At 40.6% G+C, this 23852-nt stretch overlaps 1 protein-coding gene across 2 annotated transcripts in view; it reads right to left on the bottom strand.

Annotated features, from left to right (window-relative positions):
* Window positions 1-23852, bottom strand: part of faf1 (Fas (TNFRSF6) associated factor 1) — a 66093-nt gene that overhangs the window by 26503 nt on the left and 15738 nt on the right. For both annotated transcript variants that reach the window (XM_085150724.1, XM_085150723.1), the window contains exons 7-12: window positions 22855-22960; window positions 17201-17287; window positions 8089-8184; window positions 7860-7983; window positions 7697-7760; window positions 7516-7597 (exon numbers count right to left, since the gene is read on the bottom strand). In XM_085150724.1, coding sequence (XP_085006850.1) covers window positions 7516-7597; window positions 7697-7760; window positions 7860-7983; window positions 8089-8184; window positions 17201-17287; window positions 22855-22960 — 559 coding nt within the window. The remainder of the gene's footprint in view (window positions 1-7515; window positions 7598-7696; window positions 7761-7859; window positions 7984-8088; window positions 8185-17200; window positions 17288-22854; window positions 22961-23852) is intronic.

Here is a 23852-nt window from a genome sequence, read left to right on the forward strand (position 1 = left end):
GACGTCCCCGACACGCACGCACAGATGCGCAAACTTAACTCCGCTGCCCGCGAGTAACGGGACTCATGCTCGCACACATGCATGCTCAATTAGAGCAAGTGTAAAGACTAATCAAAGTGGGCATTTTGGCAAACTGAACTCCTTCATCTTAGTTAAACTGTCCGTACCCCTCTGTTCCCTCTCCGCTTTCAACTCAGATCTTTTGTATTGCCTGTCTTAGCGGGGAGGAGCAAATCCCTCAGTTCAGCTAAATTACTAGGTCCAACCTGAGCTAGATAGTGACCCCATAGCCCTTCCTCACACCTGTTCACCTAAAGCTAAGCTTGCTTTGAGGCTGTGAGAGAAACAAAAGAGTTCACACACTGTAGAATAGCGTTGCGCTTCATTTGCTGTTTAATCAGTGCACCTCTTTCTTGGAAGACGGCCCAGCAGAAAGTTTGAAAATATGAAATATGCATCTATAAATATGAAAAAAAGCATGTGTTCTCGTGATGAGGCGGTCCTTTGAATGAGGCACTTTTTAACCATCGTTTTAAAACAAAAACAATTTTTTTTTATCATAAAACATGCAGGTCTTTTGTTTCACTTTTCCTTTTAATTAATTGCTGCACTTGCCTTTTTTTTTCTTTTAGGGATGCGGATTACCATGTGTGAATATGAAGAGCAGGTTTTTCTGTTTTATTTTTTAGTTGTTCGAAATAAAGGGATTATTTATTTCAGATTCTTGAGATAAAAGTGCATGTATGCAAAAAGAAAAAAAAAAAAATTCTGATAAAACACAATGATGTTAATAATGAAACCCATTTACTGTTAGAAATCACCTGAAAAGGGGTGTAAGTGGATCAGGCTCATATCCCACTCCGAATCTGCCCGTATTATAAATGACCGATGACCAATTATAAGCACCTCAAGAATGCTGCTTCTTCTATTCATGTAGTACTCTAACTAAGCCAGTCGCAGGAGTATTTATACGTTTACATAAACGGGACATCCAAAATGTTTTTTTAATAATGAGCAGCATCTCCTACCCTGGGATGTAAACAATATAATATGTGGTCTGGGCTGACAGATGAACACAATTTATTAATTTACTCAAGTTCTATTAAAGGTGGACTCGTCCTTCATTATGAGGATAAAAAGTGAATTTAATATGTGATCTGTCACATATTAAAAAGGCTTTATATGCAGACTAATTTATATAATTTACACGTGGAGATAATGAAGTTGTCAGCTCAGGCGACTGAAACTGCGAGCAACAGACACCAAGGTGTGTGCACAGCGCTCTGTGACTGTACAGTTATTACTTTCATTTTTACTCCAGCTTCAATTCACTTTTTCTGCAAAAGGTGTCTGCACAGGGGTTAAAAGGAAAAAAGAAAATGTGCCTTTATGCCCAAACATTTATCCTTTCAAAAACATTTAATATAGCCTGTTTACAGTTAGTTATTTATAAAGAGAAACAATAAAAAACAATGTCATCAGTTTCTGTCATGATCAGCTCATCTCTATGGCTACGAAGGGAAGACCCAAATCGCTGAGTTTATGTTGGTGAATGAAATAAACCAAGCAAGCTTGCAATATTACAGGCTGTGTCTGATATCACTCCAGATTTAGCTTAGAATTAGCTTCAGCATTTTGCCCTTTTTAAACATGAATGAAGAGATACAACTTGCTGCTAAAAATCTCACCCCACACCCATAAACACAAAGTTTTAGGCTACACGAGTAAAGCAGTTAAAAAAAAAAAAAGTAAATTGTTCTGCTGAAGACAAAATAAAGGTATGTCCACACGTACCCGGGTATTTTTGAAAACGCAGATTTTTTTATGCGTTTGCACCTTTCGTCCACACGTAAACGGCGTTTTTGGTCACTGAAAACGGAGATTTTTAAAACTCCGGCCAGGGTGAATATTTTTGAAAACTCCGTTTTTGCCCTTAGGTGTGGACAGAAAAACAGAGAAAACGCAGCGTCAAAGGTGTGCGCATTTTTTGACGTCAAACTGTTCGCCACGTTATTGTTTCGGTGAAATGAATTTCTACAATACTGTTACTGTTAATTGTTCTCTCTGCAGTGTTTAAATGCTTACATATACACACACAGTTACTGTCCCTCCACACATACGACTCGGTGCTGCTTCTATGCCCCATCCTTGTTTACTATTTCCCACCGAGGCTTCTAGACTTCTGATTGGCCAACATTTCTGCACGGTTAGAATATAGCGCCACCTGTTGCTTTGGCATGTTCCTAGCAGCATTTTTCTTCATTTCTGCCTTTACGTATGGACTGGATTATTTTTTAAAATGAAAACGGAAAATCTCAGTTTTCAAAAATACCCGGGTACGTGTGGACATAGCTTTATAGTCCACATAAAGCCACAGTCTCTGGTGTTAGGGGCCTTTGCAGTCAAGGAGAAGATAACTTGCGCCATGATTCATCCATGTTACATTATTTTGCCACCATCAGAATTTTAGAGCAATAATAGAAATAAACGTGACACTATTTCTTTTGTTTGTTTGTTTTTATTTTATTTTAAGCCTCTTTAGGGAAACCGTGTAATGGAACTGAAGTCGATCAACAGCTTTTAGTTTAATTAGGGCCCTTTTTCTGTGGTTGACATTTTTGCAACATCAAGAAGAGGCTTAATCACAAATACAGCGTGTTGAACAAAGCCAGGAGAGACTAGTTAATGAGATACAGACATGTACAGATGAAAGGAAGGACAGAGAAATCCAGATGGTGATTGTTCTTTAGATGACCGGCTCAGTCTGGAAAAGCAAATACTTCAAATTGAAGAGCTCAAATGACCTACACGGTGGGAAAACTCATTGTGATCGATGAGCAGCCATATAAGAGCACATTTTAGAGTCTTTCCAAACAATTATGAAAGCAGTGAAATAATATGAAGTCCGCAACTGAAGTTAAGTAGTTAAAGTCCACACTATAAGAATATGGACAAATTTGAGTTTGCACACCACATTTAACGTTTAACCGTAATGGCCACACATGCTCAGTCATTAACCACATATAAGCTTTTTTGTGTATATCTAACTGTTCTGACACATGAGGGATGGAGCTGTCTTATGGTTATCCAAGCTCCTGATCATCAATGATTCTGATGGATTAAGAGAATGTAGAATAAATATATCAATATTTAAAACTTTACACAGATGTAGCCCCTAATCTATCCATTTAAACCTGACAGTAATCATTTCAGGTGCAGTCAATAACTAATCAAAGCCACTTGTGATCAACATCTCACAAGCTGACAGAGATACATGTACATCTACACGCCATATGCCATTCTGATTGACCGCTGCTTTTTCCTCTTGACTCTGCGAGGCTATTGCTGGGTTTTAAAGCAGATACTTGCCAGCGATAAATCCCTCAACTCCGCTCTTCAGCAAGGCTATGAATTTTGATGTGTCTTTGTGTGTGGCAGACATGAGAGCAGAGCGGAGAGCGAAAAAGCGTGGGGTTAGAGTGATTAACCAGTGCGTTGATGGGGATTTAGTGAGGATCGTGGTTAGTGATGGGTGGCCTATCTCTCTGTACGCTCTGACTAACCACTGATCCCCAAGAGGGTTCAGCTCAGCTCAGCTCAGCTCAGCAGCCCAAAGCATTTTCATTAAGGATGGATTGAGTCTATCTCAACATTCCCCCAACACACACCTTCAGAAACACTTCATCAAATGTAGTGTTTTGCTTAGTGATTAGCCTCTCCCAGGCTATGAGAGAGTGAGACTGATTCCTCTGTTTAAAAACCCCTTCAGTCAAACCTGCCCCACTCTAATATACCCTTAATGAAGTAGGCTTTTTCTACTACGAGGACACAAATACTAGATTGCTTTTCAAATGGAAGCGAAAGAGCAAGGGATGGGATTGTCGGATAGATGGAAGAGGGGACGGTGTAATTGTGCACATATGCTACTGTGTAATGAAACCGTGAAAAGCAGCTTGTTTTGGCCTGTCATCTCGGATGTTTGTGACAAAACAGGACAAACACAGAACAGATCAAATAGCTTCTGCTTTCATGCAACATCTTTGCACATATCCAGCTTCTCCAAAGCCATTTTAACCACAGCACAGTTGGCAGGCTAATTCAAGCTCACCCAGAATAAAACAAAATACAGTGGAAATGAATACTATTCTGCCCTCATGCTGTTTAGAGCACAGTGGTACAGTACTGTGTGTGAACACCAGAGAGACATCAGCCATATTGTGCTGGCTTAGGAGAGGAGATCAGCTGGGAAACAGGCAAAATGCCAAGCTTCTCTTTAGATTTTTTTCTACATCTCTGTTTATTTCACACTCTCTCCTTCCCTTTCTTTTATCCCCCAAAATCACATTTGCTTATTTTTCTCTTTCTTCCCGCACAGCCTTTCTTCGTCCAACTTTCTCTTGTGCTCCACGCTGCTTTTTAAGACCATGTCCTTCATTTTGTGGCCCTGCTATCATCTTTTTCACCCTCCCTCTTTGTGTGCCTGGTGATCTGAACCCCCAGAACATCTTGCTGTGTCCTCACAGTCTAATAAGGCTGTAATCCACACAAGCTGTCCGTTGATACAAGCATCCTTAAAAGGACAAAAGCTTAAAAACAAGGGGGAAAGTGGACAGCTAAAAATAAAGCCTCAGCTGTCGGGGTGAAAATTTGATGATGGTTTTGATAACTAATATCAGTGTCGCTATCAAGCCACATCCACGGTACATACATTAAACATCACCATCATCATCATCATCAATGACTATTTTTTTTTAGAAAGAAATGTAATTTTACGGTTTATGGAAAGTAAGGCATAGATTATCGTCATGCCTTCAGCACACACTAATCATTTACTCAGTTACTCTTAGCACACTGTGTCTAACATGTTTTGTTCATGCTGATATTCCAATTGTTCAAGTTTCAAGAAATACTCAATAAAAGTCTTGAGCCACTTTTTATTTCTTTATACTTTGGTAGGAAAATGTGAAATCTGTCCAGCAATATGTCAAAATGTGCAAAAATACAGTGTATAACAAAATGCACTCTCCTAATAAATCTTGTTTGGAATGTAATGCTCAGTAATAGTTCTACAGGCTGTGCCTTTTGTTCCGTTCTCTGTCGAGATGATCCCACGCTGCTTTGATAATTGTTGTGGTCTGGGCTCTGGGGAGGCCAATCCATGTCTGATAGTGTTCCACTATGCATTTTTCTTTTTCATCAAGGTTTGCTGTTACTGCATTGGCAGTGTGTTTGGGATCGTTGTCATGCTGAAAAATAAAGCCGTTGCCAATCAGACGCTTTCCAGATGGTACTGCGTGGTGGACAAGGAACGATCCCTAACACAACTGACTGAAATGCAGCCGCAAACCACGACAGAGCCCCCACCATGTTTTACATGCTATAGAGACTCATTGTTTTATCTCTCTCTGACCTCCTCCAGACAGATTAACGATTATTTAAACCAGTGGTCTCCAACCTTTTTTGCGCCACGGACCGGTTTATGCCCGACAATATTTTCATGGACCGGCCTTTAAGGTGTCGCGGATAAATACAACAAAATAAAACTAGTACCGGTACCGGAAAAAAGAAAATTTATTCATAAAACACGTGAAAAGACCCAGGAAAACTGAGTAAACGATAAAAACAATAACAAAATAACGCTGAAAACTGATAAAAAAAACCCTGAAAACTATACATTTCACACCTGAGCCTCAACTCTCGCAGCCTGGTACCAAACGACTCACGGACCGGTACCGGTCCGAGGCCCGGGGGTTGGGGACCGCTGATTTAAACCAAATGTAAAATTTGGATTCATCCCTATAAGACCTCTTGCCACTGAATTGAATCCAGTTCTTGGCACACCTCAGGGTTTTTTCTCCGTTTCCATTCCTTAAGAATGGCTTTTTAACAGCCACACATCCGCCAAGACCATTTATGATAAGGCTTCAGCATATGGATCAACTGAAGTTCCAGATACATCAAAAGCCAGTTGGGAAACACCTTGTTAGTGTAAAGATACTGTTTACGCTCATCAAATTGTGGTACTTTTGACATGTTTCATAAATTCAGCTAAACAAATGGGAACACATTACATGCTTTTTGCAACAAGCTGCTAGTAACAAAGTGCTTAAAAGCATAATTTCATATTGGTTATTTGCCCAGTTGTCCGTTATGTGTAGACACATCACTGGTTCATCCCTTAAGTTGGGTGCCTTTTTGTGGTTGAATGATTTCTAGGTCACTGTTGAGCGGTTTAACAAAAAAAACAAAAACTTTTCTCTATAAATGGTCAAGTATAAGGACTGGACTGAAAACGAGCCAATGGCCAAAGAAAAACTGAGGAGACCTTAAGAGAACCTGGGGAACTATTGGTCAAGACCACTTTAAAGAATTATAATGAAGTCTGGCTTCTTGAAAACAAAATATAAAGAGAGGAAATAATTAGAGATGAAAATATTACCAGGTCTCCATTACCTCTATTATAGATGACTGAAACACTGGGGGGACCAAGCTTTTGCTGTTGTGGCCCCCAAAATATGGAATAAACTGCCCCTCCATATTAGGTTGGCCCAACACTTGAAATGTTTAAATCACTTTTAAAAACACACTTTTTTTCAAAGGCTTTTTAGGAGTAGTACCAGAGTCAGTTTGTAGTCAGTTTTTTATTTTGTTAATTTTATTCATTGTATATTTTATTGTCTATTTTACTCATGTTTTAATATTTAATATATATATTGATTTATTTTTATCATTTTCATTTATGTATTTATTTTACTGTTATTTATATTTATTTCTTTGTCTGCTTAGTGTATGGTTTTTAACTTTTATCTGTTTTATTATTGGAAAGCACTCTGGTTAACTGTGTTGTTTTAAAGTGCTATATAAATAAAGTTGGGTTGGATTGGTTTTGCTGGCATTAAGCCTAAAACTAAATGACGTATATTTAAAGTTGTGTCTCATGAGATCTCCATAGATATCATTCTACATAAGCGGACTGAATTATGTGTGCGACAGACCAGCAGCACGGCGTCTGTGATCTCCGATTACCCTATGCATCCATCTATACAATGTATAAGTTTGTGGTAACCAGATTCATCTAGCTTTCCCCAACTTAACAATGAACTCTAATCCAAATGTAAAAAATGTAGGCCAGGTGAATCAAGTTCCTGATTATATTAACGTTTTAAATTTCCCCCAGCCCAGTAACAAAAGAGAAGTTATGAGAAATAAAGTATCTCCCTTGACAGAATTAATAATATCCTTCTCTGTTTGTGTTCCTTTGTCATGTTATCTTAAGCAAAGAAAACTCAAACCTGAAAAAAGCGACTCTTCCATGAAGCAGGAATGACATCAGTGATAAAGGACAGGCCATCATTTGTAACATCAGTACCTCGTATCACTTGCACAGCTTGGATAAGATATCAAGCTATCGTATCGCTTGGATAAGAATATGAAGCTTCAAAGAAAAACACAAGTTTTTCAGAGTATATTAAAAATGTTCCTGTGAGACCCAAAATAGTCCAAAAGGTTACTTACATCTCTGGCTTTGCCATGGAAGGCCTCTTGAGATGCTGCCTCCAAAGACCCAATAAAGAACATTGGATGGGTCTCTCCATATCTACAGGACGCACACACACGACTCTTATTTAAAACATTGTTACTAACCAGTTTTGTCAGGTTTCAAAGCCATTTTAAATTGAGCATAACAACAGCTCACCTCGAAGAAAATTCAGAAGTAAAGTGAATTAAGGCATCAGTTTCATTTTCACTATTCTCTGGCACTGCAAAAGGGACAAAAATAATTATATGGTCAGGCTTTACATCCTGTATCTGGAGGTTAATACTACAGTGGCTGCTATAACTGAGTTCACATTACGTACTCATAGGTGATTTCCTACAGCTCGAGGAGCCCACTCCAAACATCTCTGAATCATCCACACCAAATTCTGATGCGTCTTCATAATCATCACCCTCACTGTCGCTGATCATATGGACATCCGCACACTGTAAATAAGAAGCATTTCATGAGCATGTCTGATGCTTGAAAGTTGCCTAGGGGATGAAATGCATAACTCAGAAGCGTACGGTGGCATACGTAGGTCAATTTACCTCTTCTGTGGGTTCCTGGGCATTAGCTGGCGAGGACCTTCGACAAACACTCAGGTGATGGCAGGGATAGCTGATTCCAGAGAGAGCTAGTGTCATCTAAAACAAACAAACAAAGGAAACAGAACAAAAGAATGAAGCCAACAATTAAGAATGACTGCCGACCGTGTGCGTTTACTCAACACGATATAATAATTCCATCAAGTTTAAGCATGTGTTGGTATCTACTGCTTATGACTTGCCTAAAACTGATGCCTAAATCAAAACAAGGCAAACTTCACCACTGATTCTGTAGTTGTGCCTTACATTTGTTTGCCTTTTTCCCCAGGCAGCAGAAGCATAAACCTGTATCATGACATACTTTGTATTTTCAAACAAAGGCTTGATCATCTCTCTAATGAGGCGTGACCACAACGAGGTTTCTGTACACCTGCAGGATCCATAAGTGCAGTGGTGGTCTATAGTAGAAGGTAACCTGACTAATGAGCTCCCAAATCCAAAACCAGGACTGAAAATGTCAGCATTCAGCAGGGACTCATTACAGGAGTCTCCTGGCTCAGACCCCAAGGGATATCAGCAATAGAGACAAGGCTGTTGCAGAATGAAACTAAAGTTGTCTTGCTTTTAGATCTTAGATCTTCCAATCGGAATATACTGAGACTTAATAATAACACAACATTATATTCAGTGGCACCTGAACTGAAAGCCAACATGCAAATACTGTTCTGGCAGAGAGAACAACAGCACTGAGGCAGGGTAGGTAAGCTTGGTGTGATAAGAGCCAGAGGAGCTGCTCATCCCCTGCAGAGGTCCTCTTATCTGCTCCATTGTCGAGTGCTGAGACACACAAAGAGCAGCTGGACATGGCTGAATCAAGAGACGATTACACGCAACACCAATTGAGTCTGAAAAGAGCTACACGGGCTGAATGGAGTTTTCCTCTCTGTGTCTCTCCTAAATTAAAAGTACTTCCTCGTGCTGGTGTCAGCTCTCTAGAGCAGCAGAGAGCAGTGTAACCAGTAGACCTTATCACAAACACGGACTTATAAGTGTATCTCTGTTTGCCTGGCACTGATAAGAACTGTGCCGTCACGTCGCACTTAATTATCTTTTGACTGTTAGAAAGTAAGTGCGCTGCACACAAAAGACCCAAATATTTATACAAAACTATTTGCACAGTTGTGGAGTAGTTGAGTCAGTGTAGGCGCTGCTGGGGTTGGGCAGTATTGCGATACTCATCCTGAGATTAGTTTGAACATTTTAATTGCTTTTTATGCTGCGGTTTTGTATTTTACGTGGACTCCACTGTGCTTCGCCATATAACAAATCAACAAAAGGGCTTTTTTGTTAGCAATTACACAAAATAACCAAATTATTTTCTACAGAAAAGAACAAGGTAGAAATTATTATTTAAGAAAAATTTGCATAGATACTGATCAAGATGAGAAGCTGTGTCCATATTCCCCAAATCTACCACAACTATACTCTGTATCCCTTTGCAATGACATTTACAACATATACAGAAATAAAACGATAGCATTTATTTACATATTGGGGTTTTTTTTCCTCCTAAAAGAGCAAGTGAACTCAGTCTCACTCTTGGGAGCTGAAAAAACATTTATTGCACCATTTCAAATAGTTGACAGAGGATATACTAAAACTGGCTATAATATTGGCGTTTCAAATTCCCACCAGTCGAGCAACGATTGACTGAAGGGATATTTCACCGAGTATCTCCCCTGACAGTATGAGAAAGAATAACATCTTGATGAGTATTCCTCCTCTGTGTTGTCTTAAGCGCAGAAATCTGCTCCAAAAAGCAGTGGCTAGACTCTCAAGCAATATTGAAACAAAACAAACCAAGAATGACATCACCTCTAAAGGGACAAATGCACCGCGGAGCTTTGTTTGCAAGAGCACATCATATAACACTAACTAAGGCTAAATGTTTTGGGGCAAAAATATTTGACTGTCCTTTTCTTTGTGAATTTATGTTTTTTTCCCTTTGGGGCCAAGAACAGATGAATGTTCCCAGACAAAAGGAAAACCAAACAGCCAAGCGCATACAGACGAGAGAAGAGACCGACTGTACTTCTTGCACATTACCAATTAGTAGCAAGTCTACTATTGTCAATAAAAAGCACACAAGTGTCACAGCAAGGACAGCTGATCCAGCCAACCCTAACATAAGGAACACCTACGAAGAACACTTAACTGAATTGCCTCGTCTGTGCTCAAGTAACTCAACTCTAACTTATTTACTTCTTTTATTTTATTAGATCAATCAGTCATTCTAATCAGAAACCAGAACGTCACAAAAGAATTTACTGAAAAAGTGGGAAAAAAAATTAAGCGATGTAGAAACGCAATTTGCTTTTTCAAAAACCAGCAACACACTTAATGAAAAGCTACGACCGCTGAAGACGTTATGGATGCCAGGTCTGTGAGCTGAATTAACACTGACGTTATTGAGCTAAAGATGCACAGGTTCTGAACTTTAAGGACGTGAAGGAATGGCCCCGTCTCTTCGCTGCCTATGAGTGGCAATCAAACGTGAGAATTTTAACACAGACTGGCAAGCAGAGCCCCATAAACCCTTTACCCCCGCCGCTCACAATGAGAGGGTTTTGTCTGAGCACCTAATAAGTGTATAAATAAAGTTGATCACTTCCCCTGTCAAAGACAGCCTGGAGGGTTTGGGCTGACATGGATGCAACCAGGGGAGGTGAAAAGGGGGGAAAAGGAGAAAAAAAAAGAGAGATGAGTGCCTCTCAGTCCTCTTCCTCACATTGACCCGATGGCTTCTCCCGATGTTGAGGTACACAAGTGCAGCTTGACGGCTCAGTGGTGAAACGTGGAAACAAGGTTGAAGCGCCGCAGGGCACAGGGTCTGAGGGGATGAGGTTAACCCCCAAAATGACCCTCTCCCACATCTCCGCACAAAAGGAACTGGCTCCTCTTTTTTGGATTCTTTTAATTAACACTTTCATTGAGGCTCTAAGCATTCAGGGGCCGATACAGGGGAAGAATTTTCTCTTTCCCTCACACCCCCCCTCCCTCCTTTTGCTTTCCCAGTCAACCTTTTTTTTGTCCCTCTACTCTATCCTCCTTTTTCCTCCCTTTCTCTCCCTTCATTCTTTCTGTGTTTCATTTTTTTTCTTTTCCAGTGTAGGCAGTGTTTGGATTAGGTGTCTGGCTGTGAGTATGAGATAATTACCACTGACAGCTGCACTGAAGGCAACCAAAACCTCATCATACCACCTTACTCTACTATGTCATTTTTAGAGCAAGAGAAGAACAGAGAGAGAAAGAAGGGAGGAAGTTTAAAAGGAAAGGAGATAGAAGACTCAAACTCCACCTTTAAGATTTATTAAGATATTTAATAAATGACATTGTTTCTAGGCTGAGATGCAATAGGAAGATATACAGTGTGACCAAGCTCAGGACAAAAAGATCCTATTCTTCAAATAAAAGGTTCAGTGAGATGGGAGCATAATACCAAGAAACAAAAAGAAAACAGATACAGACAAAGTCAGCACTGAATTTCACCTGAAAGAGGCCAATTTCATGACGAAGGGGGGGTGGCTCTGCCTGACTTTACTGCTGAGCCCTGATGCTATGGAAACCACAAGCTGTCCCCCCGTCTGTCAATAACTGGTTTCATAGGCCCCAATCAGGTAGAGGAAGATTCCAGTAATGCCAGCTGGGAAATGGAGGGAGGTGCTGCCCTACAAGCCACGGCACCTCAGAGGCTCTGTGGCATTAATACATTAGCAAACACCATGAAACACTGCATAAATGTCAGCAATTACAGGCTAGAAGAAAGGGCGGGTGGTGGTGGAGGGGTGCAGAAATGGGGGGGGGGGGGGGGACGTAATAAGGATGTCCCACTGGCTGTCAATCACTCCAACAGGTACGGGAGGAAGGACGGCCAATCAGAGCTGCTCCAATGAGATGAAGCCTGTCCAGAGACTCTCTGTGCTGAAATGCTAAGGGCAAAGTCTCAGAGAAGGCGAGGACAGAGGTTCAACCGTTATATTTGCAATAGCAAAGCAAGTAAATTTCCATCATCAGTATTATATTCAGAACAGCTTTGTCAATGCCACACAAGCGAGAAAAAATTGAAAGGCAGCACGACCATAATATTCCCAAATGATGCCAGAGTAAGCGTTTTGCTCTACTTGGAGAAAATGTTTTTTTTTTTTTAAATCAAATTTAAACTATAGCAAAGTCCAACATACTTTTTCTCTGACTGAGAACTTTTTCCAGTTTTGTCAAGACGTCTGTGATGCAGTAAACCCAAAGAAAATTCAAGCAAATGCTAAAATAAACAATCACAAAAACCATTTGTTTTGCCCACATGGATCTCTACTACTAGTAAATATTACAAACTGGATTCTAATGAATCTATAAGAACATTGTAATCATGGCACCCAAAACAATGTTGAAGAAACAAACATTTAAATTGCTCATCATGAACAGCTGCACATTTGTCAACCAAATGTGCTCTGGGTAAATGTCACACTGGGGACATTAAATTATTTATGGAATATTAAGAAGCGATACAGAAGACTGGGAAAATGTTTTATATGCTTTGAATAGCAATGTGTTCACATTAGCAGTCGTGTTTGATGGTGAATTTCAATTACTTAGGAATAAAATGTACAGCAGTTAAAGCAATGTGACTTTTACTACCTTATCTATCTAGCTATCTATCTATCTATAGATCTATACATATCTAGACAGACAGATAGAGATATTTATAGATAGATATTTATAGATATATTAAAGCTACTATGTCCCATTTACTACTACATTTAATACTGAATTTAGGGCTGTTCGATATAACGATATATATCGGATGACCATATAAAAACGTCTATCGTTTCATTTTACGCTATCGTTTGTTTCGTGGTGTCGCAAAATAAACTGTTTACGGCAATATTTTTTCATCGTTTTGATGGTCACTGTAGTGGCTATATTAATTTCTTAAAGTTCTCTCTTTCTCTTATATTTAATATAACCACACTACGGACGGACAAGTGCCTGTTTTTATGCGTTGTGGTTAGCAACAATGACGGTAACAGCATCTCGTGTCCGCTTGTTTATGTTCCACATAAACCTTTCACAATAAAGCTCAAGATCCTGTTGAGACTTTTCAAAATAAACTGAATCACGTGAAAGAGCAGATAATTTACGGGTGAGAATTAAAAAAGAGCCGCCAGGTGCTAAAAAATAAACTTTAGACTCAAACGTTAGAACAGGCTTTTCCCCGCAGCACGCCGTGTAATAAATACTCACAAAGAAAACGGCGGCCGTTACAACTTATGTCTAAAAATGTAAAGTTTCATGCATCGGTTAAAACACTCGACTCCAGCTACATGACGCGCAGCTGGAAACACTTCCCGCAAGTCGAGCTGCCCGAGATTCACAGAATTTACAGAAAATGTTACATTTTTGTGATTTATATCGTTATCAGGACGATAGAATTCTTATATCATGGTCATATCGCACAGCCCTAACTAAATTCCTTTATTCTAAGAACCCATAGCAAAAACAATAACAATAGACTGAATAAACGAATCTGCGATTCATTGCCATGAAACCATTATGCATCCTGATCCAATTTCCGATGACCATCAGACCTTGAATTTCAATGAAACGTGCTGAGTGAACAATATCAGGGGCTGACACAGCACGTAACCACTAGTTTTCTGGAAAGGTGAGAATTTCTTTCTAACAAACTATACTCCAACAATACATGACATAATTACACTAACATTACACCAACTCAAATAACTTTCTCACAGCACAAGAATAACTGAGAGAAGAAACTGATATTCTGAGCAGTTGATCAGCTAGATGAACTATGATATATATATATAAACAAAAATGTGCTCTAGATGACTATGAAAGCAACTATACAGCTAAAGCAAAGGCAATTTCCCCAACACTGTCACAGTCAGCATGTGAATTCCTGCTAATCCATTTACAAATTTTCTGTATCAGTGCTAAATATGTTATACCTTTTCTTAAACAATGTATAATTATTTTAGTACTTCAATCAACAGTTTATTTAAATAAAACAAAATTTGCAATATTGGGAAAAAAACCTAACAAACAAAAGACAAAAAAACAAGTAAAAAGTACTAATAATTTGACGAAGAATTCAAGTGAAAAATATATATTTTCAAAGCCAAAGGAAATGTTTTTTCTAAAGACACAGTTCGTTTGGATCAGTATTGGGGTTCGATAGCCCAAGACACAGTGTGTACAACAAGAAAGGCACATTTGCAAATACACAAATGCAAATATGCACACACAAATATAACTGCACAGGTGAACGCATTGGTATCGCACAAGACAGAAGAGTTGAGTAGCAATCGATTCCACCGCAAGGAGGATAGTGCGTGGAGCTAAATGCAATCTTGGGCCTCTGACTGCCATCTTTATTGGCCCAAGCCCCGGGAGATGAGACTGGGCTAATGAGCTAGACACTAACACTGGCTCCCTACCCGACTGCTAGGCCAGCCAAGCCCTTGGCTTTCTCTGTTAATACCTTCAGACGTTTCAATAAGAGGGCTATAGCTAGTGCAGAGGCCATTATTGCACTTCTGTCTCTTCTCTATACTTTTTAATATCACTTCATCCAAGGAAACACAGACACTGCGGATGTGTGCTAGTCAAAGGCTGACCGGGCCTATGATAATCTATTCGCAATCGCTGGCCGTTATATATACAGCTGAGTGTGACAAGCTGAGGCCCGCTGAAAACCAGAATACGGAGAACAAAAGTGCAAATATAAAAAACACTATTATCATTTAAACTGAAATTAGTAGGTATAGTTTACTGGTTTGGAATTGGAAAATGAGTGTGCATGGCTAGATGGTAGTAGTTAGGTCAATAGTGCATGAAATGCACTGATTACATGTTAAAATGTTCAGAGCCCGTCTAAGTATTTTCAAATGATTAATTGCTATGGAACATACCATGAGAGGAGTCCTTACTGTGACGGTTCCTGCATGTCATTTCCCTCTGCTCTTTCCCTATAGTTCCCAACTTTTTACCAATTTACCCAACAAAATAATAATCTAATTTTAATACATGAAAAACAGTGATTCCTTTTTTTGTGGTCGGCTGAATATACAGTACACAGACAAATGTACATTTCCAGTAAGTTGTGAATTATTTGAAAGTTTGCCGGTATAAATTTGAAAACAAAAACGCATAATTTCCCTCAAAACACTGATATGTTGCTTCTGTATTATTTTCAATGAGTTTTACAGTTTTAATTATTTATAAATTACTGCACTGTGTTTTTATTTACATTTTACAAAATGCCCTCCTTCCTTTTTTTTAAAAAAAACTTTGATTTTGGAAAACGTCAGCACTCTTCCTATTAGTGCAGAATGTGGCTCCGACTCTGAAAAGTAAATAATTTGGTGGAATAATACCGAACATTTCCACTCAACACTGAGGTCAGTCATTGCACCACATGTCCAAAATGTGCTTTCAGATTTGCAGTAAGATTTGTATTTCCTTTGCAATCCCGGGCTGTTTACTGATCGCATCATTTCAAGTCTCCAAAGATAATGCTAACAATGGAAAATCTGCATCGTAGCCCTATGGTTTGTTTGGTGGTTACTGGATTTACAATTGGCTGCTCTGAGCAGTCATGGAACAAAATACAGCAAACAGTCTTGGGTAGTGTAAAACTGTAACCTTTTATCCTTTTTATGTAGGTTAAGGGGTGTGTTGTATTTGCTTCCACTGTCAGTACTAAAAGCTTAACTTTCAGTAAAAAAAGTTCAGTCATTGTTTATCCACTTTGAGTAATATGACTAATAGGTAACAAATGTAACAGACTCTTCCCACATAACACTGTACAAAGTAACAAGTTTATCCATATGAATCACAAGTATGTATCGCTTTTACAGTTAATTCTCGCACAAGACACATATGATAATGCATGGAGAGAAAAAAAACAATACACCAAACCAAACAATTACAAAGACCAAAATTAAAATTGTTAGCTGGAAGAATGTGTTCACAACAGATTCTCAATGTAGGCATGAAAACATCCCAAACAATTAGCATGGGAACACATATGCTGCCAAAGAAGGGGTGAGGCAAAAGGGGTCAGAGGTTCTTCGAAGTTCTGTATGAGGGCCGCCTCTGATCAGCTTGACTGTGTGTAGGGTGAATGGTTGGGAAGGGCAACCCTGAGACAAGAGAGGTCAGCGGGACCGAATGATGTGAGCTTTAATGTCCACAGACAGAGGACACAGAATGGGAACCATCTTTGACGTCTTAATTACCTTTAACATCTTACTCTCATACTTCTGACAGCTGTTTTGGCGCAGATTAGAGATTGGAACAATTTTCTGTGCCTCGGGTACTCTAGCAAAACCAACGGACAGAAACTGGAAGGGTGTTTATTCTTTTTTTCCTCAAAAGCACAGATTTTGAACCATGTGACAGATTTGTAAAAGCGCAGTACGAGTAGATTTCTTGGGGGAAAAAAAATAAATTTTTAACATTTCTTTGCTTGCCTAGATTGACCTTAGACCAATCAGAAAAATCCTAAGGAATTTTGTTTATTTGACCATCACATCCAGCTGGAATCAACAGAAACGCCGCTAAATCATGAATCACATCTAAGCAATGTCTTGCTGTATCAAAATCAAACTTATTTCATGGAACAATGACACCATTTTGAGAAACCACAGACAATTTTAGGACTTCCTCCCAAGATTTAAAATATGTTTTAAGACCAATTTGTGAGACCATGTCTCAAGTAGTAGGCTCATCTGCTGAAACCCAACTTAGGTTCCAGTCAGTTAAAAATGAGAACTCTCTGGATTATTTAACTACAAAACAAAACAAAACAAATAAACAGGGGAAAAAAAACGTCCACTGGGGAGCATTGCAATAAGCAAAAATGTATTTTTCACTATCACTGCTTAGATGCTCGTATCGTCATTGCATACCTTTACTGGTTCAAACACCCAGAGAAAATGTTCCCTGATGAATAGTTTGACTGACTTTTTGCATTCGTGTGTGTGTGTGTGTGTGTGTGTGTGTGTGTGTGTGTGTGTGTGTGTGTGTGTCTTACAGAATCATCAGACGCTGATGCAGGCCATCCCTCCCACTGCTGATGCCGGACTGGGATGTTGGTCAAGTCTGAAATGTTTCTCTTCACCTGCAAACAGAGGCAACGATTGTATTTTATTGAATATTACTGTATACTTGCAATACACAAAACTCATGTAACATCCGTAATGACGAAAGCATGCACTGCCTCTCTGACTCTACACAAAGAGCTTTGATATTTCTCTATATTCTAGCCAGCGGGTGGGTCAGTTTTAGCGTCAACATGATTGCCTCATTACGTTGCATGCAACGCTGTAAATTTTAGGAGCCATCCTCCGCTCGGAAGAACAGAAGAGGCAGAGAATAAAGGGCTTCACAAGTCAAAGGAGAGAGAAGGACAGAAAAGAGACAGCCAGTGTTATCAGCATTCTTCAGATGCCACTGCTAATTCCCAGCGACAACAGCCCCACGCTCTGAAATGAACAGTATTTCTCTTCTCCCATTCATGTGCGGACGCTGTATCTGCATCACTTAATAACACTCCTTGCTTTTAAACAGTTAGCAGCCAGCAAGCGCCTGTCCCGTCAAGCGTTGCGTTACACCGGCTGCTGGGTTGTTGGTTTAAAGCCCTAACGCCAGCCTGATGTGCGCCAGTCAACCCTGATCAAAGCCCTGTCGGTGTCTGAACACTGGCGGCCGTGGATTCTAGTGCGTTTGTTCTGCAGGATTCTGCCGTTCAGGCCCGCAGGGCTGAACACTGATGCTGAGAAAACTATCCATTGTGGAGCTAAGATCCCTCCACACACACAGGGCAAATCCTGTCTTTGTAACAAGCACTGAGAAGAGATGGATCCTTGAGCATATTCAGGGCTGCTGGTCATGGAGGTGGAAACTTAAAGAACGCTACAAACACAAAGTCAAAGCCAATCTCGGGGAAAGCAGGAAAGCCTGTGCAGCACACTGAACTGTAAAGATTATGAAGATAGACAATGCTCGGCTGCTTGTCCCATAATACGACTTATTACCGCACTTTGCATTTATATGTAGTTTAAAAACTGTCTGGGAGCACAATCAGAATGACTCTTGTTATCTTTTATAAAAGAAATGCTCCAAAAAATTAAATAAAACAAAGTAAGGAACACTTTTGTCCCAAATATTAAAGTTGAAAATCTTTACTGGCATAAATGAGGTAAAAAAACCCAAAACAAAACAAAACAAAACCTGTGGAAACACAAATCATCAACCCTCTTAAAACAAAAGCAAAAATCAAAGCTAAAATAGTTTTTAAGCAGAATATTTTTCCTATACATTATCAGTCACATACATAATTTTATTTTACTGTGGATGGGCAAAGCACGGCGAAGCAATTCAGAGTACAAACATGGAGGGAGAAGAATAAAAGAACAATAATAAATGAGTGGCACAGTCCATCCTTTGCCTTTCCGTCGTAAATCCCACACGGCTCGGTGCCTATCCTTATGAAGAGGCTATGATCAGGACAGCAGGCTGGGGTCAAAGCGGGTGGCCAGTGTTATTACAGAGTGTAATATCTATGTTTGACCAGCCAGACTACAGGGATTTGACTGACCGGCTGGCTGGCCGATGAATAGAGGGGAAAAGGGAGGAAAGGAGAGGCATAAACACTAGTAATGAAGAGACTGCAGTCAGAGGTTAAAGCAGCATCAGAGAAACAACAAACTTACGCCCACCACAGAGAGAGTGAAGGTGAGAGGTGGAGGAGGAGAGTGGAGACAGACAGTGAAAGACACCTGGCAAAGGACAATCTGATCTCATCACAAAAAAAAACACCCACATCTACACAGCAAGCGTGTCCACCTGAAACTACACTGTGAAAATCTGAAGGGAGTCACTCAATCTTTTCCTGACATATGAAATATTGTGAGAAACGACTGAAAGAAAACTAATTATTAATAAAATTAAGGACAGATAAGAACCCAAGACTAGCTTGACAGAACGCCTGGCCTTAACCCAGCTAGCTGAATTTCTTGTTGCAGCCCTCGGTTACAGAGCATTGTTACTGAGGGCTGCAATCCAACCACACATGGAGCAATACTGTCTAATGCTGCCCCCTGTCTACCGCAACAGCCATCTGACTGATATGTGAGACTGAAACAAACTAAAACAATTACGTTTAATAGTTGCCTCTCAGTAACACTTCCATCGCAAATTCCTACTTACAAATAATTCAGACTTGTTTGTCTCTAAACAAGGGGCCTACATTTGGAACGTCATTGCACGGGGTATTAAGCAAAACATGGCGATGGTGCTCGAACGATTCGGCGGCTTGTGAAAGGTATTGATCAACCTGACTTCTACACAGAGAAGAGAAAATGTAAAGAAAATGCCTTTAAGGGAGCATAAAGGGATTTATATCAAAGTCTAACACAGTGCTGCAAATTGTGTGCGGCTGTTCATGTTGAGATGAGGCGAGGGTGTATGAGCCAGTTATACACAACATTAGCTAAACTGGCAGTGGTGCTGAGCTGCTGGGCAATATGCCTCACGGCAAAATTAATGATCCAATCATTGTAAATGCCAATTGCCTGTAATCCTTGCCTGGAAGCGAATCAAAGAAAAGGAAAGGTTTCCGTTAAACAGTCACAAGCTCCCTCTCTCTTTCTTCATCTCCCCTAAGCACCAGATGCCTTTCTTTCATTCCTTTTTCGATCCAACCCTCCTTTTCTCAGCTCTCTAGCCCCTGTCTGCATTCGGTTCCTATATGTCGCCCAGCTGCGGAGCAAGGATGGGGCCCATCCACAAGCCCTGGGGTGGGCGGGGTGGGGGGGCAGCAGACAAGGGAAATCCCCAGGACAACTGGTCTGGTCACGGACAACTCAGGACCCGGCAGCCATGCCTATTCTACCCTCTACTTCCCTGGCAAACATTTGCTCTCCAGCTTAGCTCAGAAGCTAGCCAGCAACTTACCCCCACAGTATAGTCTGGTAATGCCAATCAGAGTCTACACCGCCTTGAGCTCTAGAGATGGAGAAGAAAGAAAGTGGAAAGGGGACACTGGGAGAGAGATGGAGAATGAAGGAATAGAAAGGGAGGGGTAAGGGCAGTTCCCTGAGAGCCACAAGGCAAAGCCACAGTCTTTGGCAAAGACAAACAAGAAGACAAGACTCCGTCCTTATTGATATGCACAAGCAGGGACCATCGGTTAGTCTTCAGTAAAGACAAAAGGGAGAATGGGGAAAGAAAGGTGCTCTGTAGTGGTGTCCATATGTGAGATTGGACACAGTATGCCAGAAAAGAGTGTCAGTCAGGCTGAATATGTGTTGTTACCACTTTGTTGCGTCCCAAGATATTTCTGTTGACAGAACAGCATTTCCCGTCTTGCTGGTGTCTTTAATTCTTCTTCTTCTTCTATATTTTTTTCAATCTATTTCCTCATCTCTCCCACAGGCAAGCCATACTAAAGCAACTCCACTCCACAACTACTCTTTCACATTCACTCTGACTCCGAAAACGTTTCTGAGCCAGCCCTTACATGATGTATACACACGATATATTCAGGTTAAAGTTCTGGGTCTCATTTTCCCCGCAGGGGGCCTTGAGATGCCTAAAGACGAGCATTTGTAAGGAAAGGACCGCAACGTGGAGGCCTGTTTAAGCCCACATGGTCCCTTCTCTATCCCCCGTGGCCTCTTACAGCACCCCCACCAAGCCAACAGTCCTTTGCCTCCTTTCTGTGTCCACAGTTCCCCCCTCCCACACCGCAGGGACCCCTCCCCAGTGTTTGTAATCCCAGCAGAAACACTTAAGGTTCACAGTGGGTGCTCATCAAAACCATCTGCCTGAGAAGAGAGTGAGAAAAAAAAAGGGGAGATGATGAAGGAGGAGAAAAAAAATGAGAGCGCAAATGGAGAAGAGAGAGAAGTCCAGGGAGGCGAGCTGCCTCCAGTTCAGATGCTGGTTATACTAATCTGTTCAATTAGCACCATTACAGGCCCTGCGTGCAGCCTGATTATTATTAGTGTAATCTTGAACTGCAACGAGGACCTAGGCCGGAACAGCAGTGGTTGCAGAGAACAAGGAAGAATAAACACCTTTCACTTTTGCTTTTGAGAAAACAACTGGTCTGGATGTAAAACACAGAAGCATTCAGCACATCTAAACTGACAAACAACTAGTCAAAGGCATGTAAAGAATCCACAGACATTAAACATCCTGATACACCGAGTTCAAATCATTTAAATTGAGTTTAAACGACCTAAACTTTCAAGGAGGTACTGTAAGACAGAGTTAAAGTTCTTACTTCTAGCAGCTGGCTAGCAAACACTGACTAATAAATGTTTCCTGCTCAGGTCTCTCCCTGCCAGAGCAGAGCAGGACAGCACAGGGCAGCTGTGTATGGCTATATCCACTCTAATATGTTTTCATATTAAACAGAGTTTCTGCACCATTAAACAAACTGAAGCAATATCTGTCCATTCACCTAAAAATGCATTCTACTGGACAGTCTATGGTAGGAAGTTGTAGCTTAATAAAATGCACAGTTTAGCTGTAGAACAGCTGAGAGCATAAACACCAGGCTCAGCAACACCTGTAATTTGTTTTCCTCGTTGAATTAACTACTGGTTACCAAGACCACCGCCTTTGTTTTCTCCCAGAAAAGGGTCATGTGATGGGGTGTGATGACTCACGGAAGGACAGATAGTGACTGACGAGATTCAATCAGTCAGCAGTTGGATGTTGGTGCCTGCATGATCAATTCCGAGTCTTCTTTACAACCCGTCCTTACTAAAACTAAATCTTAGCTTGGTAGAGTTTGCAAAATACTTGACTTCAGGGGACCTAAAAGGACACAGTAGTGTGGTCAGATATATGCTTTAGTGGTGTGGTAATTACCACACGGTAATTACCACATAATGCACCAGCACAAGCATAAATTCCGTCGGCCACTTTCACAGGTTACGTCGTAAGCTCTCTAAGATTGCCCGTGGCCTGAAGTCTAAATCTGGCCTTAGTGTGAATGCAGCCTAAAAGACATGTTTCTATATGCAGGCAAGTTTAGATTTCAACACAAGTAGGACCTAAAATCCGATACAGCAAGACACACTCACTCGTCTTCGCATTCAAGCAAGCATACACTTACATTCCCATGTTCCTTAACATCGAATCAATTTGCAGCTGTGATAGCAATAACCAACGGATAAAGACATGCACTGGACTCACACTGGGTCCTAGCTGAGTAACTATAAATATTTCATAGGCTGCAAAGGCTACTGTTTAGTTTCAGATGGAGCAAGCGAACGCACTGTCTTTTTCCACTGCACCCACATGCCTAGATCAAACAATGTTTAGTCATTTAAATGACTTTCTAGACTGCTGACACTGCAGCGAGAGAGAGAGAGAAAGGGAGGAAGACGCAGAGCTGGGGGAGTCCAGAAAAAACGAGGGGGCTGTACCAGAGCGCAGCTGTGAGAGTAATTATGTGCTCTGAAATGTGATCATTTGTGATGAATAATGAATCGATGGCTGAGATAGACTAGCGATGTTTGGCAAATGGAATGAAAGTTGTATTATGAGAAGCCAGAATAAGGCACAATAATATTATGTGAGTGCATGATGTGGGTGCATTACAGAGACTTTGTGCGTATGTGTGCATAGAAAGTGACACTGCGATATCTAATGCGGTGTGTGTGTCCATACCTCCTGTATGGTTCTGGAGCCGGGAAAGTTGAGGTTGTAGTCCCTCTGAGCCTCACGGTGGCTAATGACCAGCAGGAAGTTTTGGTTTAATGAATCCTGAAGAGCACTAAACGAGAAGAGGGAACATTGGAAAGCGTAAGAAATAGGGATAAATGCTATAAAGGAAATGAAAACACAGAAAACACCTAAACGAGGTGACAGAATAATGACACAAGAGAAAGAAGAGGGCAAAGACAAACATACATAATTGCTAACAGTGACTCGAGTTGAGTAAAGGGCAAGCTGAAACTTGTCAACTAGTGGTAGCCTGCTGGCCTGTGGGGAGGTGGGTGCTTCCTCGGGGGGTAAGTCGTTCGCTTTTCTGGTTATGTCTTAACAAGCCTGTCCAGAGCTATGTTCAGCACAGCAGGCTCCAACAGCTATGACCACCTGCACATTAACAGCGGGGAGTCGATCAATCTGCCTTAACGCTAACAAAACTGGAGAAAAGGCCTATAGTACTTTCACAATTAAAATATAAATATAAATAAAAAGCAACATTTTGCTGTGGCATATCCTGAACTAGCTGAACACAGTCAAAAATCTGAAATAGCCTAAACCAAGTGCAGTTACAGTTACAATAAATGTATCTAGAAAGCTGTTAATGTTGTTATAGGCAGGTCATAAAGTATGTATCGACTGACTATGCTATAGTTTTCTCCATTTGCATTCTCTTCAGCGTGAAATGTTTTTTTACTGACCTTAAAAGTGAAAAATAACAATAATAAAAAGCTGAAACTGAATGTGAAAAAGTGAATGCAAATAAGTCCAAACCGCTGCTCTAAGATGTTGCCTCTGGACCGACACCCGTAGCTCACTTACTAACTTACAGCAGTGTCAGAGAAGAAGAGGTGGGGGAATCAACTTTTGGAAGCTTAATTTACAATAAGCTGTGAGGTTAAGTAGCGTTTTGAGCAAACGCTGGGTCTGTGAGGCTGAATAGCAATGGGAGGCTTAAA

Source organism: Neolamprologus multifasciatus, chromosome 23, assembly GCF_963576455.1.
Source record: "Neolamprologus multifasciatus chromosome 23, fNeoMul1.2, whole genome shotgun sequence".
In the NCBI taxonomy this organism is placed as follows: Eukaryota; Metazoa; Chordata; class Actinopteri; order Cichliformes; family Cichlidae; genus Neolamprologus; species Neolamprologus multifasciatus.